This window comes from Camarhynchus parvulus, chromosome 15 (genome assembly GCF_901933205.1).
Source record: "Camarhynchus parvulus chromosome 15, STF_HiC, whole genome shotgun sequence".
Lineage (NCBI taxonomy): Eukaryota > Metazoa > Chordata > Aves > Passeriformes > Thraupidae > Camarhynchus > Camarhynchus parvulus.
The window spans coordinates 11,213,396-11,234,962 of record NC_044585.1 but is presented as its reverse complement, the minus strand read 5'-3'; the positions used below and the strand labels follow the sequence as shown (position 1 = coordinate 11,234,962).

At 43.5% G+C, this 21,567-nt stretch overlaps 1 protein-coding gene across 8 annotated transcripts in view; it reads right to left on the bottom strand.

The window, feature by feature from the left end:
* KDM2B (lysine demethylase 2B) overlaps positions 1-21,567 on the bottom strand; it is a 103,754-nt gene that overhangs the window by 46,563 nt on the left and 35,624 nt on the right. For all 8 annotated transcript variants that reach the window (XM_030958583.1, XM_030958584.1, XM_030958589.1 and 5 more), the window contains 3 exons: positions 21,223-21,376; positions 12,553-12,668; positions 6,233-6,359 (listed from right to left, as the gene is read on the bottom strand). In XM_030958583.1, coding sequence (XP_030814443.1) covers positions 6,233-6,359; positions 12,553-12,668; positions 21,223-21,376 — 397 coding nt within the window. The remainder of the gene's footprint in view (positions 1-6,232; positions 6,360-12,552; positions 12,669-21,222; positions 21,377-21,567) is intronic.

Sequence of the window (21,567 nt, the reverse complement as noted above, 5' to 3'; positions counted from 1 at the left end):
AAGGTTAAAATGCTGGAGCCCAGTTCCAAGCTGGAGAATTCCTCCTGGTCACAGAGCCACTCCTTGTCTGTGCTCAGTCTGCACCATCTTGTCACAAGCACACTGGTCAGAGGTGCCACAGGCAGTGGCAGTGTCACTGCTCAGCCTGCCTGGCTGCTCAGCTTTGCAGCTCCCAATAAAAGCCCTGCAGGGCCAGCTCAGCTCTGTGTGTCACTGCCCCAGAGATATGAGTTGGTCACCTCACACTACCCAGGGCAAGAGTGCTGCTACTACAGGGTCTGCAAAAACCCAGCATCTCTGTCCAATCTACTCCTTCAGACAGGCTTGCATTTTTCCTCAAAACCAAAGTGGCCATAAAATGACTCCTGAAAGGCAAGTTTAAGCTGAAATGCCTTTGCAAAGATGGCAGCCACAGAAAACACCAGCTATCAGCAAGGCAGGGTGCAGCTAAATCCAGCTCCATCCACAGGGCAGGGTAACTTCCTCCCTGCAAGCCTCCAAAAAAGCCTCACGGATTATTTTGTGTGCTGAGGTGGTGGCATCAGCACTCCAAAGCAGCTCCTCCTCTCTGCTCTGTGCTAATACACCCCCATGCTTCTCTTAGAAAAATAAACAGGATTAGAAAATATCTTAACTAGAACATTTAAAACCCACTCAGTTATCCAACTTTTATTTCCCACTGTTTTTCCTTTGTCCACAGTAGCAAGCACACGTACCCACCTCAAAGGCTACATAATCAGCTTATGTCATTCTCCCATTTTACAACTGAGGAAACAGATGCTTGGGAGAAAGCACGGTTTGCTCATTGTCACACATCAAATCTAGGGAAAAACCAGGAGTCAGAATCCAGGCTGCTGGATCCAGGGCTGGAGCCCCCTCCTCTGAGCTACACAGCCTTGGTGAGCTGTTTTACAACTGACTCAAGCACAAAGCCCAGCCTCAATGGGAGAAAATGCCAGAGTTCTGGCATCGAACAGGCCAGGGTGGAAGCAGATCCACATCCCTACACTGCCAGGATGGTGTCATCAACAGAAAGTGGTGTAAATCTGCACAAAGAAACTTGTGTTTCTGTCCTCCTGTGCTGTAGCTGTGCTGAACAGGAACTAATGGCTGTAACTGGGGCAAAGCACAAGTGTAAATAAGGCCTAAAGAAAACGAGGGAGATCAGGTTATGGAGGTGTGAATAATTTACTCCAAGTAACGCTCTGGTGCGAGGAGAAAAAGCTTCCAAGAGAGATCTCCACTTTTTGTCTCTTGCTCTAATCTGTGGAAACAAAAGGCAGGAGAGGAGTGGAGCACCAGAGCATACTGGGGGCCTGTTCCCAGGAGGAGGCAGCACACGGAGGGGGGTGGCAGTTCTGCTCTGCCAGCTGCCACCGCGTCCCTGCCACCGGCACCAGGCAGCCACACCTGGGCAGGGACAGGCAAAACCAACTCCCATGTAACCCTAAACAAACCACCACAGCAGTGCCCTGCTCTCTGCATGCCTGGCAGGCACTTCATGCCTTGCCTAACTTTCCCCTGGGCACAGGGCTTGCTGCTAACCTGGAGTGTACCAGGCTATTCTGGAGCACCAGGGGATTACAGCGCTGCTGCTCAGCCGGATTAAGAGCAGGCTGCTCTCCAAACACAACAACTGTCTGCTGCTGCTGCTAATCTAAAAAAAAAAGCACCAAGGGAATCAATAATGGAAGGATAACTTCAAGGTGAGGGAGATTCAATTTTGTGTTTTCAAGTGTTTTGTTGTAATGCAACATGCCATGATTTTTATTTATTCATTTCAATGAAAACACTGTCTGACAGAGTTACTGTGCTGTGAGCTGAGGCCCTACATAAGCATAATCTGCATTTACTTTGTTGAGAAGTGCATTTTAAGCCCTGTATTACCAGGGCTCCACTGACTTGGAGGTTTCTGGTTTATTAAGTCTCTCTGTGGGGAACAGCACCTGCTCAGCTCAGCTGTTTCTTCTCCTGAGTCAATGCCCCAGGTCTGAACCCCAGTTTCAGAGGGGTTATCCAGTCTGGGCTCCCACACAACTCAGTGCAAAAATACCTTCACCCCCTCATCTCAAAGCAAACAAAACCAGCTCATACAGACCAGTCTGTGATCTGGCTCAGTGAAGAGGTGGAGCAGCACAGACTCGACCACAGGACAGAGCATTAGAAATCTTTTCTATAGCAGTTCACTTGCCTGTGGTTCTGGGCAGACCACTTAACTTTCCTCACAGTTATCCACTTTTGCAAGAATAATTATACACAGTTTCTTTCCTTGCTGAAAAGCAACTTGCTGTATTACAGAACTTAAAAGAAAGGGATGGGGGTCAGGCATAATCATGAAACCTTTCTGAACTATTTAGAACAGTCCAGTGTCTACCTTGCCATTCCCAGCTCCAAACCCTGCCACTGTGACTTGGGAGCAGCAGCTGCTATCAGTCTGCTAAAGACAGCAATGACATTTTCATTAGCAGAAAAACCCTGAGCATACTGGAAATGTATCCCATTGCTCCACTGCATGGAGCACCCCATACAGGAGCCACTCAATATACTCAGGTACCTGTCTATCATAAGCAAATCTATTCTATCCCCTGAGGAAGAGGGGAAAAAAAAGAGACATGGCTCCTTCACTGTGCCAGAGGGCATCTTTTCTATATCCATCAGGCTTAACATACAGTTAGAGCCATCCTGTTAAAATTTTAGCAATGGGAATCTTCAAAGCTGCAGGCTACAGAGAAAGCACGTCTCTGATAGCCCAGGATCTTCTCCCAATTACTCTTTGTCAGCTCACTCTCAACATCCATATCTCACTGAAGGTCAACTGTGGTTGAAAACATCCAGTACAGACTCATTCATGATAAGAGTAAAAATAATGAAGACATATCCACCCTGAAAAACAGCACACATTCAAATCTGGTAGGAAACCCAAATAGGCTCCCTTCTGATTTCAGCTGGCAGGACAAATGTCCCGGTTGAGAGAGACAAGCAAAAGAAAAGAGAAAAAGCGATTGTGTGCTTTTACAGCAGCCTGTGATTGCTGTCATGTCGTCATCCCCTGAGTGTTTGCCCTCCTGGGAGAGATCTGAGACAGAACAGCCTCACACACTGCCTGGAGGACACAGCCTGGAAATTCATCCTGGCCTGAGGAATGGGGGAGGAAGGCACGGCCATCATCTTCCACCTCATTTAGAGCTGCACTCACGTTTTTATTTAGGGAGTGGAAGACTCCAGGTTTCAGCAGTGCCTCCACAGAGGTGGGGCTTTTTCCTGTCTGAAGTTTTGTGAGTGGAGACATTCAGAAAACAGAAATACAAAGAACAATACAAATGCTACAGCAGCATACAAGTATCAGGACAGAGGTATCACAACACAATCACACAAATACACTTTCATGAACAGGCCATGTCTTGAAAGTCATTCTGAATTTAACAACCTTCATGTCAAAGCAAATAAATACTATGTTATAAAAACACAGTATTAAAAGTCGAAAGATATCCTTAAAATCCAACTGCTGATTAACTCAGTTTTCTGTTCTCAACAATGTTCATTACCAAGACAGTAATTTTTTTTCTTTACACAGGAGAACAGAATCCCCACAAATGTTATGAGAACTACTCCCTTGTGAATCCCAGAGACTGTGGGCAGTGTCCTGCACTATCTCTAGTCAATGTCCTCCTCTACTGATAATCACTTTCTTAACTTCAAAGATCCACTACAATCATTGTACCAGAAGCTATGTAAGGAAAGAAAGCAGCACAACTGGAGGGTGAAAAATAGACAATTCTAGCACCCAAAACGAAAGGCAGAAAAGAGACATTTAGAACAAATTTAGAACAAATTTCCAGTCAAGGAAATTGTTTTTTAAAAGTAGGAGAAAACATTTAGAATATTCAAGAGAAATTTCTGAAAATGAATACAAGGATATGAAGATTTTTCCTTAAACCAAGAAGGACAGAAGACAATTAAATCTACTGAGGGGTTTGAGGAGAAGTTAAGTACTTTGCTTCATTACTCTTTAAGGAGAATAATGGGAAATTCTTTGTCAAGGGATACTCTCTCATGGGAAATCAAGAAATTGCTTGCAGATAGAGAAGTCCCTAAGGAAGAGACAATTTAAGGACTTTTTCATCTCTGAAGAAAAGCTTAAAAACAAAGAGATAGGGTTTGGAACACTGATGTCTTTAGGATATCCCATCCCTCAGCAAGTGAACAATATCAAGATACAGGCTCCACACAACAAACCAGTTTTAACGCAAAGATTACAGTTCATAGAGATTCGAGTCAAGAGGCTGCACACAGACCAGTTAAAAGAAAAGCAAAGCAAGTATTTGAAACAGTATTACTCACACAGAACAAAGCAATGCAGCTTTGTAAAGATAAATAATGTACCTTTACTCCTTTGAATTTGGCAAATGCCAAAGTGAAAGATCCAGCAGTATACCAGACCTGGTCTTTTGAACCACAACCCCCACTAAAATAATTATTTTAAGGTTAAGTTTCTGCCAGGAAATAAAAACAAAACCCCAAGTTTCTGACAAAAGCATATGTCTCTCTCTGCCAGCAACTGAAGCCACCACAGGTCACAGGACTTTGAGGAAGTCACCACCAAACCCTTTTCCAACTAACCAGGCTCCTTTTCCTGAAGCCTTCAGAGCTGGCACTCTATGGTCATGCAAAACAATCCTGCTCCCTCTAGACAGTGGACATCTGCAGCTCCCAGCGAGCTTTAATATGACTGGAAAATCTCCCAGCTAACTGGACTGAGACACATTTTGTGGGGATCACCAAACTATTATCAGTAATTATGGAGCTGGGCTGGAATTCACATTGGCGATTTAGCTGGAAAAGGTCCCATCTCAATATCCTGAACCATCCACTCTCCACAGCTAATTTGTTCTGAAATTACACGTGGCTGATCTGGCACCTCTGCCCTGCCTGCAGGACCAGCCTCTTTCCATGCCAGTGCTTTAGACAACAGGAGATTGCTCCTTATTTTCCAAAGAATGCAGTTATCAGTTTTGTCACTGCTTTCTGAAGAGCTGATCCAAAGGGCTAATTCATCCTTTCCTCCTCTAGGATAATCTTAGGAGAAAAATTCCTCTGGACACAGAATTTCTGCTTAACTAACCTTTCTGACCAGAGTCTCAGAGCTAAAATGTGAAGCACCCAAATGCCCAGTGACCCCAGGAATCCCCCCTGGCCTATCTACACAGATTATTAGCTCCCTTAAATTATTCTTGGTCACTAGAACTCACTGGAGAGTGACACCTGCCTGTAACTTCTTCAATCCCTTCTACTAAGAACTGTGTTCAGAGGTGAACATTTCCCTTCTCTGTCCAGAGCCTGGGGCACTGCCAACCATGCCAGGTTCACTCCAAGTGGCACCTCAGGGAGCAGGAGGCACAGAATTACTTTAGTCCTCCTCCACACTTAACACTTATCAGTTAAGATTTAGCTGGTGCTTGTGCTATTTTCAGCTATTCTGTGCTTAAAAGCAGAGGGAACATGGCCCACCACCACCTTCCATCAAAAGGAGGAAAAAGAGGCCAGATCAGCACAGCAACAATTGGATTGGCACACACTGATGAAAAGCTCCAGTGCCAAGGAAATGCCTCAGGCACATCTGTCTGTCTCTCCTCTGGTCCATTTTCAGCTCTTGTTGTAAAGGTTTCTTTGACCTCCCTGAACCTGGGTTACAGATCATGGAAGATTTGTGTAGGTGTTCTCTTGGGTTTGCTTTTCTGCAGAACTAGAATCAAGTCACCAGACAATTACAGAATTTAAGGAAAAGAGAAGAGAAAGAAGGCAGGTTTAGTGACCACAACATGTTCTGTACAGGAGCTGCTCTACAAAAGGACAAAATATCCACCCCACCAGAGCACACCTGCAATACACACATTCCTGACTACTGAGGTGCTGTGCTGAACATGGCAGTAAATCCTCAAGTGTTTGGCAGATCATCCCAACACAAACATTACTGAAACCAATGAACAAACACATCCAAAAATTATTTTCTGGGATCCACTGGCTAAGGGAATGTTCAATGCATATAATTCAAAGTAGGCTGGTACTTCATGGAAACGCTTAAGATTCAAAAATCATCCCCACCCCAAAATAAAGAAACAGTTCATTAGAATTCCTCTAGTTCAGTTTATAATGTGCTTTGCAGAAACCAAAGCAGCAGCCAGCCTGAGGTGGCAGCAGCAGTTGTGAATGTGCACCCCAAGGATTCACTCACCAACGACCATTGATTCTCTCTGGTACTCCTTGCTGAGGTGGCAGCGCTGGGTCACACAGGACACGTATCTCTCCAGCACATACCAGCACATCTCATAGTAGAAAGGATAGCGGAATTTGGCGTGCACCTGGAAACAAATCAACACTGTCAGCCCATGGGGAAGGCAGAGAAGTTTGCAGCACAAGGGCCAGTCATCATTGCCATCGTGTTATCAAGAGCACAAACAGTGTGAGGAGGGGGAGGGGAGAGGGTGGGAGCAGGGAGCTGAATGCCTCCAGCATACGGAATGAGGAGCAGCCTGCCTGCCACGACAGCATCATTTCTTGGTTCACTAATTTGTATCCTCTTGGGGTGCTGGGAGAGGAGAGGGTTTGTGTTCTTGTGAAATCATGAAACTGATGGATGGCCCCTACAGAATTATTTACCTGCTGTATAAACATAGGGTGGTCACATACAGATGTTAGTCACTAAAACTTAAAATAAAGGAGTGGGTTTTCATCTCCTGAACACTATCACAGGATTTTTATCAAAATGGCAACATTACCTAAAATGAGTCAAGCAGGAAATTAATCTTTTTCATTTGTAGTTGTCTCAACAATTTGATTAAAGAAATGAACACACAAATTCTTGATAACTACACATTAAAGTAAATCCCTTATGTGGTTTACCGTTTGGTAGCAAGTTAGCTTTTGTCACAAACAGAGTAAGAATAGAAGAGCAGGATTTTGACAAAAGATCCTGTCAAGCTGTGTACTTTTCCTTACATCTCAGACCTGTTGTTCTCACACAAAAAGCTGAATTCTCCAACACTAGTTATTTGTAAGAGTATCTCAGATACAAAAGAAAACAAAGAGGGTTTCCTTCCTTTCCAACATAGTTTTCTATCTGTAGAAGGTCACTGTACCATAGAAGGATCTGGGAAGCTCCTAAAATGCAGGAAGATATGTGTATTGTTGTGATTTGTTAAAAATGGATGCCATGCATCTTGCATGCACTTGTACTTACACTGTACACCTCTTTCTCCTGGTGGCACAGAAATCTGTGTTCTGCAGGCTCACATGCACTGCAGTGGGATTTACAGGAGCTGCTTTAAAACATTCTCTGCATATTCACTGCTCCCTAAGCCCAGAGGTGGGCACCACCTTTAGTGAAAAGCTGAACTGCACCAGAAAGGAGCATTACCTCAGAGAAAAAACCCAAAACACCACCCACCACAGATCAGCCAAAAGCCCAAAGTCTGAAGAGAACCACTAACCCAGCAGCTGCAAACTGAGCCTCAGCTCTGCAAAGCAGGCACTGTCCAAACACCTGCAGGTGATCAAAGCATCCACCTGAGCACATCAGTGACTTATGGAATGCCCAGATTTGAAACCTGGCCCCAAGGGGGACAGCCAAAGAACTTGCCTCTGTTCCCAGGCACAGGAAATGCAAACACTCTTAGCAGTAAAACAAAATGTAACAAAGGCAAAATATACTGTATTGTCACACTAGATGTATCACAGTGTAGGATTAAATACTCCATGGCAATTCTCAGAAGTTAAAATCCCTTAAACTCAACACAAATACAGCTGGCAAATCTGAACTGCTTGTTGCTACAGGTCATGCATCCAACACTGCTGCACCTTCCCAAATCTTTCCCTGTGTGATTTGTTACAAAGCACACATATGAAAAAGGAAGGGAAAAAAGAAAAGGAAAAAACAACCAGCCAAACAACAACCTCCTAAATGTGAGAACATTTAACCCCAGGGCCTTTTTGCATTGAAGAAAATTTTTCCTTTAGTTTAGTTATTTGTCATAGAGAAGAGATCAAGTCACTTATGACTATTAGGGAACACAGGGGAAATTATCCATGCTAAAATATATGCTAATAAAGGAACTCAAATTTTTCCAAGAGAGCACTGCAGGAAACAAAATTTGCAAAGAATTGACTTACAAACAGGAAGCCGCCTTCCACCCCTCAGCCTTCAAAAGGTTTTCAGCCACATGCCTGGGAATATTAAAGACATCATTGCTCAACATTTGTTGACAGATTCTGAGCTTCACCAAATTTAGTTGTTACCAATGTTAATTCAATGTGAAAGACAAGGCAGTAATGCATGCAGTGCTCCCATTATGTATATCAATCTTTAATATTCAATTTGAGTTCCTAATTGCCTCGCTATCAATGTTCCAACCCACAGCAAATCCCTCCATGCCTCTGTAATCCACTGTTTGCCTGAGAAGGCTTTGCTTTTACAAACCTTCAGAAAGAAGAGCTCTCTACACCATCTGTAGACAGAGATACTGTGCAGAGATCTACAGGGCCTTCTGCCAGTAAAGAGACTCCAACAGTGCTTTAAAAACTTTTAAAGTTTGCCTTATGGAAAAGCATAGAGGAATATGCTCTTTGTGATATCCCTGAACATTTATTAATTATAATGGATGTGAACTGCATTATGTGCATGTCCATACTCCTTCCATTGTACACTCACAGGCAAATGAACTCTTAAGGGCAGGGGAGGAGGAATAAGAGAAAGAAGGAAAAAAATTAAAAATGTTCTGTGATGAGTTCGAAGTGTAATATCTGAGACAGACACTGCCAGAGGACTGAATTCCCCACCAGCAGGGAAATACACTGGATCATCTAATAGGCATTTCCAGCTCTAACTTCTGTGATTAATAATTTACAATCCACTGAAAAAAAATTTAATTATTCCTGTACAGCAAGAAAAAATCCTCTCTGGAATATGATCCATTTCTTCAGTTCAAAGTGAAATTATTTTAGAGATTTATATGCCCCTCCAAAAACAAAACAAAAACCCTAAGCAAGTAAGACACACATTTTCCTGAAAAAAGTCATAATCTCTTCCACAATGCCCATTAAAATCATTACAAACTCCACTTGTGTTTAATCAATCTAATCACAATATTGAGAAGCAATTTATGACTATTTACAAAATAATTAAGCTAGCCACTTAATATGTTATCTTACATTCCAGAAAACCAAGTGAATAGCAAACACCATCATCTGTGAGTGACCACCTTACGTGTATATTCACAGTGCCCTTGTTCCCACCATGCTCCAGTATTTTAAAGCAGTTAAATTTAGATTAATTGGGGTTAGGTTTGACACATTCTTCCTCTTCAATACTGAGAGCTGTATCACCCCTGTGCCAAATGATGAATCCCTGCATGGCATCCTGCTCTGCAGTTCCTCAAGCTGGGCTTGCAGAGAGCTAAACAGCTTGGCCTGTTTGACTGGCTGTTAATTGGCCTCCAGGAAAGCCAGGCTGCAAAATGAGAGTCTCTACGAACTGTAAGGCTGGAGAATATTTGTTTACCTCAATTGCACATTAGGAGCTGTTTCCAACAATAGACATGTTTTTTATTACTCCTTAAAACTATTTTTAAATGGCTACAACCCTCTTAAAAAGTCTCCCAGGGGTATGAGGAATTAAGCTAGAATAAGCACGACAAGTATATAAACTAGGCAATTTTATCAGGCTGTAAATCAGCATTACCATTTCAACCCTGTATTTATTCTTGTCTGAGCTAAGACAATAACAACTACACCTAGCATAAAAATTACTTTGAATATCAGCAATCAAAGATGATTAAACATTACATAGCAGGTTTAAACACAGTGAAACCTCCATAAAATTGCTCTGTGCAAAATGAAGAGAGGAAGCACACCTGTATTACACTTTGATTTGAGTGTAGCAAATTACTTTGTCAATCACATCATGTAATTTACTTCTGTGCCATACACAATGGAAAGATCAATACTGATGAGAAACTCATTTGCAGTATGCTCAGACTGGCAAATTTGGGTGAACTACACTGTACTGAGTCTGCCAGACCAGCCAGTGTATGGATGGAATTATTTCAACATAGAAATGACAAAATTTGATTGACAAAGCAAATAATGTAGTACACACCAGAATCCTGTTTTGAAACCATTTCCCCTTCAAGATTCCTGCACAATATTTTTAGCTGGGGGTTGAGGGAGTGTTATTATTTCTAAATCACCGTATTGATTTTCCTGCCTTTTATCAAACTTCTGTATGCCTTAGCTGCACGACTTCTGTTTTGTTTCTGTGCAGAAATTCTTGCTATTCTTCAACTGTTCACACAGTTCTGGTTTTATATATCTGCCCACGAGCACAAGTTTGTGAGCACAGGTACAGCCTGTGCGTAACACGCTGCCAGCACAGCAACATCCAAGTGCTGAAATTGCTTCTCTGAAGCCCTGGATATTCTGGGCTGCTGGTTTTTATAAAGCACTCCAATATTTTTGCAAGGAAAATGATAAAGAACTACACAGACTTCAAAGAAAATTTAAACAAAAAATGACAAGAACAAAGGTCTGATTTGGGATTTTCAAATGTTGCAGCATCCCTTTCCCAATTAATGGTGACAGGACATTTTTCAAGATGCAAATACCCAACTCCCAAGACCTCCTCTCAGGATCAGTGTGCCAGTAAATTTTAAGAGGCATTTCAGTGTAACTTGGCTGGTTAGTTCATAGAAGTTACCAAAATATTTGACTGTTATAAGGAGTTTTGCCTGCTGGCATAAAAAGCTTAGAAAATCAAAGCTGCACCCAGCTTCCCAAGGAGAAGGGCCTTGAAGCACAGCTGAGCAGCTACAACCCAAGTTGTGTGATCTTGGGTAGCTCAAGTCCTGTGTGAACAAAATGTCCATTTTTATACAACTTAAGGAAAAAAGAGCATTTCCTGCCCATCTTCCCCAAAGACTTCAATGGAAATCACTCATTTCTGGCATTGATCCTCCCTCCCAGTCTCCCCTTCTCCGTTCTCCAAGTGAGCTGCCTGTGCAAACATCATTCCCAGCAACAACACACCTGCAGTGAACTCCCAGCATGTATTGCTGGTTCTTATCTACAGTCACTCTGGAAACTTTCCTGTACCGCTGCCAGGTGAGCCCCTTCCTGCTCCTGTCACCAAAACTTTCCTGTCCAAGTCCCTCTGCACTTTCTTAAGACACTTGACACTCTCACCTGTTCAAAGCCAGGCTGAATCCACTCTGCTCTCTACTTCTGCTCTCTGCCACACTCCTCTGCTCTAACTCCCCCTGAATTTCAACATTTGCCTTCATCTCTCCTCCACTAAGAATTCATTTTTCTGTTTCTCTTCATTAAAGGCACTCCAGGAAACCCACTGCTCCCACCAATGTTTTTCAGCGTGAAGATCACCAGGCCTTGTAGCAGCTGGGAAGCCAGGGAGGCTGGGGGGAGGACACCTCACTCCCACTGAGGCAGAGATGTACTTAAAACAATTTGTATCTGCTCCAGGCCTATGCACTCTCACTGCAAAGAAAGCAATTTGGGGTAAAAGCCAACTTGGAGCAAGATTTGTGACCTCTTGTAGGGTGAACAACAGTGAACTGCACTGATGTCCACAACACACTATTTTAAGACTTTTTAGCGAAGAATTGCAATTTCCCGCCATTTTGCCAGCCCATATCTCCACTAGAACCAGAGCTGGCACCTGTGCCAGTGGTTTATCAGCACTGTCTCAGAATGAGGCCTCCAAAACAGTCCCCATCTGGATTGCACATCCCTCTGGTCCATTTTTATATCAGAATGCCACAGCAGCCTTGCACAGGTTATTTAACAGCCTAATAAAACAGAATCACTTCCTTCAGATCCTGCTGCTTTTTGAAACTCAGTGGATATGATGAGCAGGTGCCCTGTTTATCAACCAAGGATAAAACTGTCACCCCCAAGAAAGAGGTGGCACAGTAACTCCCCAGCCTTTCCCTCAGGTAGGTGCTACAGGCAGATGAACATCACAACGTTCAGATCAATGTCCCAGCCCAGCCTCTCTCTTCCAAGAAATTCTTGTATGGTATCAAGTCCCTGTAGTGACTGCCAATTACAGAAGATGTCATTTCATACACAACTTCTGCACAGCTTTGTCAACTCAGCTGTGGGCAGCAGGACCAGCCCAGTGCCATTCTCCAGGATCATCCACCCCAGGTGTGCACAGAGGTGACAACAGAGGGTTACCAGAAATACTGGTACAAAGGTCTGTAAAGTGCAATGTGTTTTTGTGCAAAAGGGAAGGTGTTTCATGGAAGTTTAACAGGCAGACAAAAGACACAGAAGGGACACATCTGTGGGAAGCACATGAGTAAATCCCACTAAAAATAACCAACATTTGAACGTCTCATTACTCCATGTTTACCTCTTGTTTCAACGACTCTGACACAGCGATCCCGTCAGTTGTTGTTTGTCAGAAGGAATACGAGGGAGAGACTATGACAGATCACAGTCACAAAGAACTGCTCAGTTAAAAAGAGAATCAAGAATCCTTACCCTTGTTCTGTCCTCAATTTCATAGATGCGAAGCTGCATGGGAACATTAAAGCTATGCAGGATATTTCCACCAAACACCAGAGAATCTACTGGAGTATAAACCGCGTGTATCCACCCTAGAGAGGGAAAGCAGAGAACTGAGAATGCCTCGTGCTATGTAGCATTACAGAGCAATTTCAAATCAAATTTTAACAACCCTCTGAATCCCACTGTGCTGGGGATGAGAGGTTAAAGCAGTGAAAGGTTAAATGGGATGCTCACAGCCACACTTCAGGACTAGTCACAGCAGAAGGGCACCTTGTGACGTGCAGTCTTACAACCCTCAGTAAATCAGTTCTATTTATTCCCCCAACACTTACAGTGTTTACTGAGCACACGCAAGTTTGTGACTCAACCACGTCCATGACTAAGAAGTAAACTCAGTCTGTTCCATACACTTGGCTCTCAGACTGGCACTTCCAGCATGGCTGCAAACCATCTCAGCAGCAGTGGTGGGCCAAGGGTTGTGGAACTGGACTGAGGCACACCAAACTTCCTTCACACTGCACCACAACACACCTTCAGAGGTAAAAGATTTCAAATTATTACCAGCCCTCCTTCAGGGGTGAAAGTTTCATCACCTACGATCAACTTCCTGAAGTAAAAGTAACCAAGAAATCGTTTTCACTGCAGGCCTCAAGTGAAGGGATTTAACATTTCTGGTGCTGGAGCTGATGAGACTGTTCTGACCCAATCCTACAAGGGACTGAGTTAATTTCACAGGCTCCAAAGAATCTTCTATCACAACGAAAACCCAGGCACAGCAATTCAGACAGCCACACACCAGCTCTTCTGCCTCTGCATTGTTTGCTTGGTCTGACAGAAGCTGAAGCTCTGGCTATGCAAGACTGTAGCCTCTGATCTCTGCAGTGAAAAAGGAATTGATCCTGCTAATGATCTGGGACCCACAGAGACCTGACACTTTTCTTCCTCTTCTTTTTAATGAAAAGCATTACAATTTATAAACCAGCAGACAGCAAAGCAACATGGGGGGCAGTCAATTTTCTCCTGACTGTGCAGTACTTTCCATTAAAGCTGTGGCAGCTTTCCCTCACTTCCAGATCAGTGAGGGAGCAGGAAAATGCCATTCAGCCTAGAGGGTTTTCCAGCCAGCAGCCACAAAAGTGCTCCTCCACAACAATTTTTCAACCATAAAGGCCTGCAAAGCTCTATCTGGGAAGTCCTTGAGCCACAGCAGATGGCAGGACTGGGGCTCTCATTTAAGGGCAGGTTGGTAGGAGAGTGATAGGAAGGAAAAGAAATCAGCACTAGAATTTTCTCCCTGGAAACACAAGCCCATCACTCTGGATACATTTTTCTGAATTTCAGAGTCACAGAGTGGTAGAGGCTGGAGGGGACCTCTGGAGGTCCAACCCCCATGACCACCTAGAGGCAGCTGCACACAACTGTGTCCAGATGGCTCCGTGGTATCTCCTGGGATGAAGACTCCACAGCCCCTCTGGGCAACCTGCTCCAGGTTTCAGTCAGTTTACAGGTCTGACTCCACACATTAAATGTGATGTATATAAAACCAGCAGGTGACTCGTGGCTCTGGCAGCTCTCAGAATTATTCCATCTTTCCTTCTCTGGTCAGCATAATTTCAGTTACAGAGATCCAGCCTGTTTATTACTTCCAAATCAAGAACAATCAACTAGAGAGGATTTTCTTTTCATGTAAGGGTAGGGTGGCAACTACACACCTCAACACTATAAATACTTCACAGCTGAAGTAGTTCAGCACCTCACATGAAATACATCAGTCTGTACTAAGAGCAAACTACTACAAAAATACATGATCCTCATCCTAGTCTTTGGGAAGGAAAACAGATCCAAGGTCAAGGAAGTTGGGGCCACTGCTTCCACTGGGTAAACAAAGATTTCTGTGGTTGGGGGAAAGAGTGGAATCCAAATGCTGAGGCAAATCTGGGTCCCCAAAGCAAATTCACTGGCTGGGTGCTGAAACATAGGGTTGGTTTGCGTGACAATCCACTTGAATTGTCAGGTTTAGAGATAAATAAACTGAAACCTGAAAAAGTGAAATGACTTTCATGGCCCCACAAGTGAGTGGTGGCAGAAGACAGCTCAGAACCAGGCAGTTACCAGCAGAACACTGAGGAGTCCTCAGCACCACTTTCCACAGCAGTTCTCTCAGCACAGGTGTCAATGTCCAACCTTAGTGCAGCTGTTATTTTAGTGAAATTATCAACATCATTCAAAATACAATTTGCTATCAAATATTTACAATTTGATTAAAAGGAATAACTGAGCTGATTCTTGTCCTATTTGAAAGGTTAAAAGGAGATATCCCTTCATTTAATAATCAATAAAATTAAATCCCATCAATGCAGTTGTTCTTTGAGTGGGTGCTTCCACTGAAACCACACAGTAGCCTTCTCCCACAAACTGTATTTCCTCAGTGAACATTTCACATTGGAGTGCAGCTGGTTTCATTGTTTCCTGGTCTTTGGGTCTCTCAAAACACCTTCCTTGACTTCTCAATGCTACCCCTATGAGATGCCAAGGGTTTTTGTGTTAATAACTGCTAGACTTTCTTGGTAGTAGTCCCAATATTTTTGGGAGAAATGTGGAAAGATCTATCACTGGCTTGAGCCAATGCTCTAACAAATGGTGTTCCAGACATGACAAACCCTGCACAGAAAGAATAATGAACACAAATATCATTGCAAGCATCCATTCTTGCAGAGCTGGTTCAGTGCAAACTGAAAATCTTCTGTAAAGTATTTGAAACAACCTCTGGTTCTGTGGAAAAGGTCTTTAATTCCCTACTTGCATTTATAATCCAGGACTAAATATCTTACAAGCAATTAGTACCTTCATCTCCCAGCTGCTGAATTAACTGAACACTAGGTCCTTCAAGCTGCAAGCATTTCTAATAACAAGACTGAAAATATTGCTGTTAATGACACAGTTGTCAGTAGCAAAACCCTTTAAAACACAGCAATAAAATCCATCAGGACTGGGAAAAGAAAAATAAATGAGAGACCAAGCAACAAAGTCATCATATAAAGTCCTGAGAAGTCAAGCTCCTACCCCTGCCAAGGCAGGGGTGAATTCCAGGCACAGCTCTGAGATGGGCACAGATGATCCCTGTGGGTGCCCTCCCCTCACACAGCTCAGTCCTGGGGAATCCCGGATTTCCTGCAGTCCCTGTGCTCCCACAGGCAGCATCCAGCTCAGCCCCTCTGCAGGACACAGCCCTGTCAGAGGAGTCACCTGCACATAAAATAGATTTTGGTCACTCAGCTGTGCAGCATTTCAGTCACATTGCATCCCAAAATAGCTTCCACTTGCCTGAGGAATGTACGTGCATAATTGGAACTGCAGAGACACGAGCACCAAGAGGTGGATTCCAGGGACACAGGACAAGGTTAGACAAAAAAGATGGGAAAACTGACAAGGTACAAAATCCCAGCAAGATTGGCACAGATGTTACAGAGGAAAAAAACCCAACGTGAAAATCTCTTGTTCTAATGACCAGGCTGTGTGTGGAGAAAAACTGGAGGTCAGCACCAGAAAAGTAGAAGTAGGAGGAAAGAGAGATGAGCAGAAAACAGGAAACACTTTCCATCAGGGTAATGTATTGTGGAAATGAGCTCTGAGGAAAGAGAAGCTTGGATGGCACATTCAATCCATTCCCACAGCTTAGCTACAGCACGACTCAGAAATAAACTGAGGAGGATGAATGTTCATTGTGACCATTTGCAAACAAAAACACCCATCTTGTCAGCTCCCCAATTACCACAGTTTTTAAAGGGGAAGACAAACCTCCAGAGCAGGAGGTGATGCACATATGGGGAAGACAAAAGGACAGCCAAGGGATTTGCTTTAATGTCATCCACCAAACCCCTGCCTCACCTTCACCTGTGCTGTTACGTTTTCCTGGATGCACTGAAGGTCTGTTGACATTTCAGATCATGTCACCTGTGCTGAACAGCCTGTCATGTCTGTTCCTGTGTGTCTGACTGCCAGCTCTCACAGCACAAACTTCCCACACAGCCCTCAGTACCAGCACCTCTGGAGCGAGTTCATCAGTTCTCTCCTCAGGGACTGCTCTGTGCTGCTCACACAAACCCTGCTATGCTGCACAACCCTCTGTGTTCCATGGCTTCATGTGAGCCAGGAGATAACACCTCACCTCTTGGGAATTGTCTCAAAAATTGAGAAGAATGCCAAAAATTTGATTTTATCCTTAATGCTAAAAAAAAGCACTGGAATAATGTCAGAACAACTGGAATAAGGACTGAAAAAGTCAAAAGCCAGAGGAATGAGAAATTGTTAATTTTTGTCTGAAAGCCACAAACAAAAGCACCTGCTAAATATTACCTCAAGCTACAACTAAATCCTACAGATGAGAGGAGGACATTGACTGTGTGGCTTTGAGGACCAGCCATGAACCAGGAAGGTTCTTGCCCGTGGGTGACCATTCACTTCCCAAGCAGTGCCAGTGACACGAGGTGGAACCAGCCCGGCCCCGGGGCAGCTCCTGCACAGCCACTGCCCAGTCCTGCCCAGCACAGGCTCAGCCACGTGGGACAAAGGGATTTGGGAGCACAGACACTGCAGTCACTGCTCACAGCCCTCATGTCAAGCCTCAATAACGAGACCATCCACTTAAGGTTTTTCTGAAGTTGATGGTTTTTATTTCAGCTCCTGGCGATCAATAAGTGCTTTTTCCTTCCCAAAACAATCCTAGTGTATGAAGCCAAGCCAAGACTGAGCAGGAATTCTCTTCAGGAGACTCAGAAATGCTCTCAGCTGATTTACACTTATGAATTATTCCACCACTCCTAAGATACACTTGAATATTTAGATGTTATCATCTCTAGTAAATCAAGAAGGTAAAATTAACAGTAACAAACACTTTTTCTCAACAGTTAAAAGAAAGATATGATCTCATTATCTTTTGAATTTTATAAAACAAGTATTATTAAACATTGCAAACTTGTTAGAAGATTTCAGTGGGCTGCAAATTCCTACTCAAGGATGCAATCATCCATCTGAGAATAATGAAAAAGAATATTAACTTATAAAGCTATGGGGCAAACAGCCTACAAGCTCCAAGCCAAAATCATGGTGCATCTGTTTCCATTAGTAACTGAACTGATATTTTGCCTTGTGATACACAAGTTGCCACACATTTTCCTGCAATTCTACAGCAATTTGGGGTGGAAAAGATGAAATATATATATCTCAAAAATAAAAAGTGACTAAAGACATAACCAGAGAGTGGGCACTGCCAGCAAATCAAATCTCAAAAGAAGAATGACTGCCTCATAACAGTGCCCACAACCAAATCTATGAAGGAAATATCATGTTTACATTTTCAAAGTGAAGTATTTACTAATTCTGCCCCGGTAGTACAAGTAATACAGCAACTCTCAATCTAAAATTGTTTTTTAAGAATGAGGCAGAGCTTGGCATTAGGTACAGAATCAAAAATCCAGCATCATGCTGTCACCTTCCATCTGAAAGCAGACACTCAGAGCAAAAAGCCTCTCCCCTTTGATCCCCTCCACAATCTTCTTCATGTGGTCCCTGAGGCTCCAGGCACGGAGATTCCATTAATGTCAGTGGAAGCTCCCAGAATGGGAAAAGCTAAACAGCAACCAAAACCAGCCAGGCAGCTCTGCAGCCCTAGCACAACACCCTGCAAAAAATGTACCAGCCAGATTTTAATAGCCTGTCATTCTCCTGCTGGAAGGGCTCTGTGCCACCTTCTGGCCCCATCACACAATAATCCATCAAACTCTCACTGGCACAGCAGAGGTGACCCAGGACCACACAAGCCTAATAGGCAAAATGCCACTGATAACCACTGAGACAGCATCTGAAACACTCTGAATCCCTGCAAATAGCTGCCTGCAGTCCACACAGAACATCTCTTTCTGTCCACTCTCCTTCCCAAAAACATTCATCTGAGAAAGGTCATTATTTCTGCATTTGACTGGAGACAAGAACTCTGGAGCACTCTCAGGTAACCACAATAATTAAGAGAGACTCTAACAGCATGTTTCCATGCCAAAGGCCCTGAAGTGCAGCACAGAGAACATAAGAAAAATAAAGTAAAACAAACAGCTTACTCCTCAGTGGAACACTGCCAGCTCCCAGGTGAAACACAACTGCTATGAAATTGCATGCAGCAACATGAGAAGTTTGAAGAAGAACCAGAAAGGAACATCACCCAGTTGACAGCAGGTCACCGTGTCTGCAGTTTGATCACAGGAATGTTGAATAAATCAGCACTGCAGAAAATGCTGGAAAATGCACCTTGGCCCATAACAACTCACTGTGCTGACAATACTGGGCTCAATTCCTCCTTGATACCACAGCTGGGGTCGTGCTCTCAGTGCTCTGCAGGGTTACAAACACCAGCAGAAGCCTTCTGGTTTAAACTTAATCCTGAAAGGATGATGGCAGTGATGGAGAGGAAAATACCCTGAGGCCCTGGTGAGCACTATAATTATGCCTTCCCTAAGAATGATCCCCATTCTTGTCCAAGTGGTTTGTACTTTTGGGGATTTGCTGGATCTACTGCTGATCCCAGATTTTCAGACAAACCTTCCATTTCCCAGCATACCATGATTTCACTCCCTCACTTGTCTTCTTACAGTCTTCTCTACCTACTTCACCCTCACAGTGCTATGGTATAACAGCATTTCTAGGACTACTCCCAAAAATTACTTGAAAGCAAAAGCAGAGCAGGATATTTTATGGGAAAGGTCCCTTGCTGAAATGTTTCCCATTCACAGCCCAGCTGAGCACTAATTCCTCTACACTTTCTGTGAGCAAACCTGTAATTAGAAGGTATTTCCTCATGGATGAGTTGAGGCTGGTCAAGGGTTTATCAGGCTCAATTGAAAATACAGGACACGCTGGTTTTACAGACATCCATAAACAGAATCTAAACACTAAGAACACTTCTAAAGCACATAAAAACCACTTTCAAACATTAACTAACATGATATGTGCACAAACCAGAGCAAAGAGGTCACAGGAATTGACCTGTTTTACACAGCTGTGCTCAATTCACTGACCTGGAACAGCCTTTAATTAGGCATTTCCATACTCTTAAAACAAAGGCAGAAATAATGCCCTTTCACACAAATAAGAGATTTGCAAATAAGTTTTCCAAACAACATACAGCAGAGCAAAAATCCATGAATCTATGAGGTGCTTACAGAGAAATTTTTCATAAATGCTTTTCAAATCTGGCATGGAGCCTAAAATGTCTGAGGTATTGGCATTTCTGTACTTGGGGCTTTCCTAAGAAAACAGAAACTACAGTCAAAAACCCATTTGGAATCACTTTGTGTCAGCCACCATGTTACAGCTGTGTCCTGTCCAAGCTCCCACAACCTGCAGTGTTCCAGCTGCTGAACATGACTAAACTGACATCAGAAAGTCTTACTTGTAGGAGGCTTTTCACAGGAGGATGGAGATAAATAGAAGATGCAGTAATGGGATGTAAGCAAACAGCACAGCCACACTCAAACACCCAGTTCAAACAGTAACAGCACATTCTGACCTGTTTCAAGGCAAGATCTAATTCCTCTAACAGATTAACTCCTCCACCCTCTAAGTCATTTTGCCTGTCATCTCCCAGGCTGATTCTTACCAAATACTTACAAATGTGCACATTTGTGGCCTTCAATTGATCCTAACAACGCTCCCCAGATGAGAAGAACATTGTCCCTGTCTCTGTATGACCTGCATTCTCTGTTTCTAGGGTTAAAAAATAATAATCCTATCTCCACAGAGTAATTAATTCCAGAGCTGAAAAACTACCAGCCTGCCTTTCTGTCATGTAGAAAGTCTACCTATATTTATTTCCCTGGTAAGATCCAATAGAGAGAGGCAATGTGTTAAATCATTATAAACAAACTTATAGTCCCATAATAGTCACAGAAAGCAAAGTCTGATATAATCTTAAATGAGGGCTGTTACACATTCCACCATCCCTAATCCAATTTAGGCAGGAGCAGACAGGGCTGAAGCATCAGCCTCCAAATCTATAACTATTTGCTGGCTTTGCAAGATGAGCCTGGATCATGCAACACAGCTACTGAGGTGGGCAGCAGTGTAAAACTGAGGGTGCCTGGGCTGCTGGAAGATGTCCAGATTCAGCATCATCTGAACAGTTAGAACAATGAAGATGTTTCCCCAAGAAGCAACCCAAGGGAGCACAGCACCTGCTCTCCCATCTCTCCTGAGTTCCACCAAGACCCACCTCTGGTACAGACAGAGGCAAAGAAGCAAGTTACTGAACTGCAGGTGAAACATGCCAGAAGAGACCACAAACAGAGAAAACTGTCTTTCCCAGAAAGCTAACAGCAGCAGTCAGTACAGCTCTGATGAGGAGTGGTGCACTGACAGCTCCAGAGGCCCAACTCCTCTCTCTCCCAGTACACACATGATCACTGCACACACTTCCTCACAGTACATTTTCCATCAGTCGTAATTTCTGGAGAATGAAGCACATTTAGTCCCTGGCCTTCCTTCTGCCACAGCAAATAAGGAGGTCAGTATGGCGTTTAGGTGTGAAGAATTGTTTTACACAGAACTGTTAGTAAAACACAATCCCAGTCATTCCAGGTTAGTTAACAGGGATACCTGAAGGAATGAAGAACGTGTAGCCTTGTTTCAGCTCAATTCTTTGGCATCGTTCCACCCTGTCTCCCAGAAAGATATCACTTTGCTTTCCTGAGAGAACCCATTCTTCATAAAGTTCTAGATTCTGCAGAGTAGGTGGAATCAGCCAGAAGATCTAAAAACAAAATGAAGATTTAATTATTACCAGCAGTCAACGAAAAGAAACAGCTGAGAGACTCCACCAAGGCTACAGTGTGTCAGGCAAATGAGCTGCTTTCTGCATGAAACACTTGTTTTCCAGGTGTTGTACACAGAGGCACACACAGACAGCAGCAGCAATTAGCCCACGTGCTGGAAGTGCCTGGG